This window comes from Zootoca vivipara, chromosome 12 (assembly GCF_965207765.1).
Source record: "Zootoca vivipara chromosome 12, rZooViv2.hap1.1, whole genome shotgun sequence".
Lineage (NCBI taxonomy): Eukaryota > Metazoa > Chordata > Lepidosauria > Squamata > Lacertidae > Zootoca > Zootoca vivipara.
In genome coordinates this window covers 45,608,284-45,611,010 of record NC_142595.1, presented here as the reverse complement: position 1 = coordinate 45,611,010, position 2,727 = coordinate 45,608,284, and the positions used below count along the sequence as shown (strand labels likewise).

The 2,727-nt window shown below is 45.2% G+C and overlaps 1 protein-coding gene across 1 annotated transcript; it reads left to right on the top strand.

Moving 5' to 3' along the window:
• The first annotated feature begins 425 nt into the window (after nucleotides 1–425).
• LOC118095696 (olfactory receptor 6X1-like) lies at nucleotides 426–1,343 on the top strand. Its single transcript, XM_035136928.1, has one exon. It carries the CDS (start codon nucleotides 426–428, stop codon nucleotides 1,341–1,343), a length of 918 nt encoding a protein of 305 aa, XP_034992819.1.
• The last annotated feature ends 1,384 nt before the right edge of the window (nucleotides 1,344–2,727 follow it).

Below are 2,727 nucleotides of genomic sequence, written 5' to 3'. Positions count from 1 at the left end.
TCCAGGCTAAACATACCCAGCTCCCTAAGCCGTTCCTCATTTACTTCCTTTGACTATGACTGCCATCGATTGATCCATTCATTGAAAGCTCAAAAACTATACCCTAGAACAAACTTGGATTACTATTTGTAGTTGGTTTTGTCTTAATTATTTACATCTGTTTTTATCCTGTATCTTATTCTGTCAACCTTCTGAAATCTTGTGATGAAAGGTGGTATATAAATTTAAAATAATAATAATAATAATAAATATGGATCACTCCTGCTAAAATCAACTGAGATTAATCATGCCAATGAACCCTGTGTCCATCTTCTTGCACTCCCTCTGCATTCTTGTAGGAGTACTTTTGTTTTAAAAATTGCCTAATCCTTTTGCTCATTCATTTGTTCATTCACATGTTTTTCTTCCTAAGACATGAGTCAAATATGGAAAACGACACATCAGTGCATGAGTTCGTTCTTCTGGGCTTCCCAACCCTTCGGCGGTGGCACCTCTCACTGTTTGTACTCATCCTTGCCATATACATTCTCACCTTGGCAGGGAACGGCCTCATCATCATCATCGTGAGAGTCAGCCAGCAGCTCCAGACCCCAATGTATTTCTTCCTGAGCAACCTTTCTTTCCTTGAGATCTGGTACACAACCACGGTCATCCCGAAGATGCTTGAGACCTTCTTGATAGCCAGGACCACTATCTGCCTCCGTTGTTGCGTGGTACAGTCCTTCTTCCACTTCTTCCTTGGCATCACTGAATTTCTCATCCTCTCCATCATGTCCTTTGATAGATACATTGCCATCTGCAAGCCTTTACATTACACCACAATTATGACCAAAAACCTCTGCGTACTGTTGACACTAGGTTCCTGGTCACTGGGATTTGTAGTTATCTTCACCCAGGCAGCTTTGCTACTGAAAGTGCCATTTTGCGCTGGCAACACCATTGACCATTACTACTGCGACATTGGCCCCCTTTTGAAACTGGCCTGTGCAGACACCAGCCTCATTGAATTCCTTGGTTTGTTGGGGACAGTCAGCATAATCCCAAGTTCCTTTCTCTTCACTGTGGTCTCCTACATCTACATCATCTCAACCATTTTGAGGATTCCCTCCAGCAAGGGACAACGGAAAGCCTTCTCCACTTGCGCTTCCCATCTCACGGTGGTCACCATTTTCTATGGAGCTGTTCTCTTCATGTACTTGAAGCCTACAGCACACTCCTCCGTCCGCAGCAACAAAGTGGTCTCTGTTCTCAACACGGTAATAACCCCATTGCTGAACCCTTTCATATACACCATACGGAATAAAGAGGTGAAATCTGCCTTGTGGAAAGCTATAACCAAGTGAAGTGTTGCAGGGAGTAGCTGGTGGCGCCATTGTGATATATTTTCCAGCTGTGGTACTGTATTTCCAGAATGATTTTAGTAGTAACATGTTTTACGTCTGTTTGCATGGTGTTTTCAGTGGGGAGTGGACAGCTTTGCCTGCCCCCTTGATATGGTCACAAGCGCAAGATAAGACTTGGTCCGCCTTCCTTGCAATGGGACTGACTTTGAAATGACTGTTCTACTCAACCATTCTTTTCAAGAGAAAAGATGAGGGGGTGGGGATGAACTCCAGGACTTTCTGCATGGACTCTTTGCTTGAGATGACTGGTCTGAATCACGTGAATCATCTAGTAGCTACACAATATACTTGTCAGGGGTGGGGTGGGTGGTTATTGAGGAAATATGTGTACAGTGGGACCAAAATTTATGAATTTAATCCGTTCCGAATGCACACTCGTAGGTCGAAAACTTCGTAAATCGAGTTTCCCATAGGAAAACTGGTTTCCCATGGGAATGCATTGGAAGCGGAAAAATTTGTAAGTCGAGGAAACCACATCTAAAAAACTCGTAAGTTGAGGAAACCGCATCTAGCCGTGAATGGGTTTTCCGTTTGGATGTCGAAAAAATAAGTGCGCAGCCATTTTTTTCACTCGTAAGTCGAAAATGTCATAAGTCGAGGTCCCACTGTATATTCTTGGTAAGAGAGTAGTCTCAGTACAGTGGTACCTTGGTTCTCAAACAACTTGGAACCCAAACACTGCAAACCTGGAAGAAGGTGTTCCAGTTTGCAAACGTTTTTCGGAAGCCAAACATGCTCCATTTTGAGTGCCACACTTCCGTTTTGAGTGTTACGCAGAGGTCTGTTTTTGTTATTCTTTTGTGGTTTCGCGGCTCTTTTTTGTTTTGTTTTTGTGACTGTGTGGAACCCAGTTCAGCTACTGATTGATTGATTGTGTGACTGCAGGACATTCTTTGCGTAGACAGGCGGAGTCCCCCAAACCCCCAGGCAACCCCCTGAGTGGATAAAGATGCAAGACAACGAGCAATGGGATTCAAATTGGCCACAACTTTATTAAGATTCAAATGTAGGGAGACCTTGGCTCAGGCATTGGGCATTATCCTTCGCAGGCCCCAGCCAGGGTTCTGGGAGGCTTCGGGGTTATCCACATGTATGGGGGTTGGGGCTGGCTCTGGAGAACATATGTTCAAGCAGAGAGAGCCCTCCCCCCATTCACCACCGTTGGAAGGGGGAAGCAATGACGCCTATTGGTATGGTCAAGGCTTCCCCCAATACCCTGATCTTGTTGCCGCAAGGGGGTGAAAATCACCAAAGAATTCCACCCAAGGCCTGACACCACCACCCAAGGCCGCAAAATCGCGGCCTCGCCGCCAAGACTACCTGC

Excerpts from the sequence above, each read along its gene's own strand:
- LOC118095696 (XM_035136928.1), top strand. The coding sequence starts at position 426 with ATGGAAAACGACACATCAGTGCATGAGTTCGTTCTTCTGGGCTTCCCA.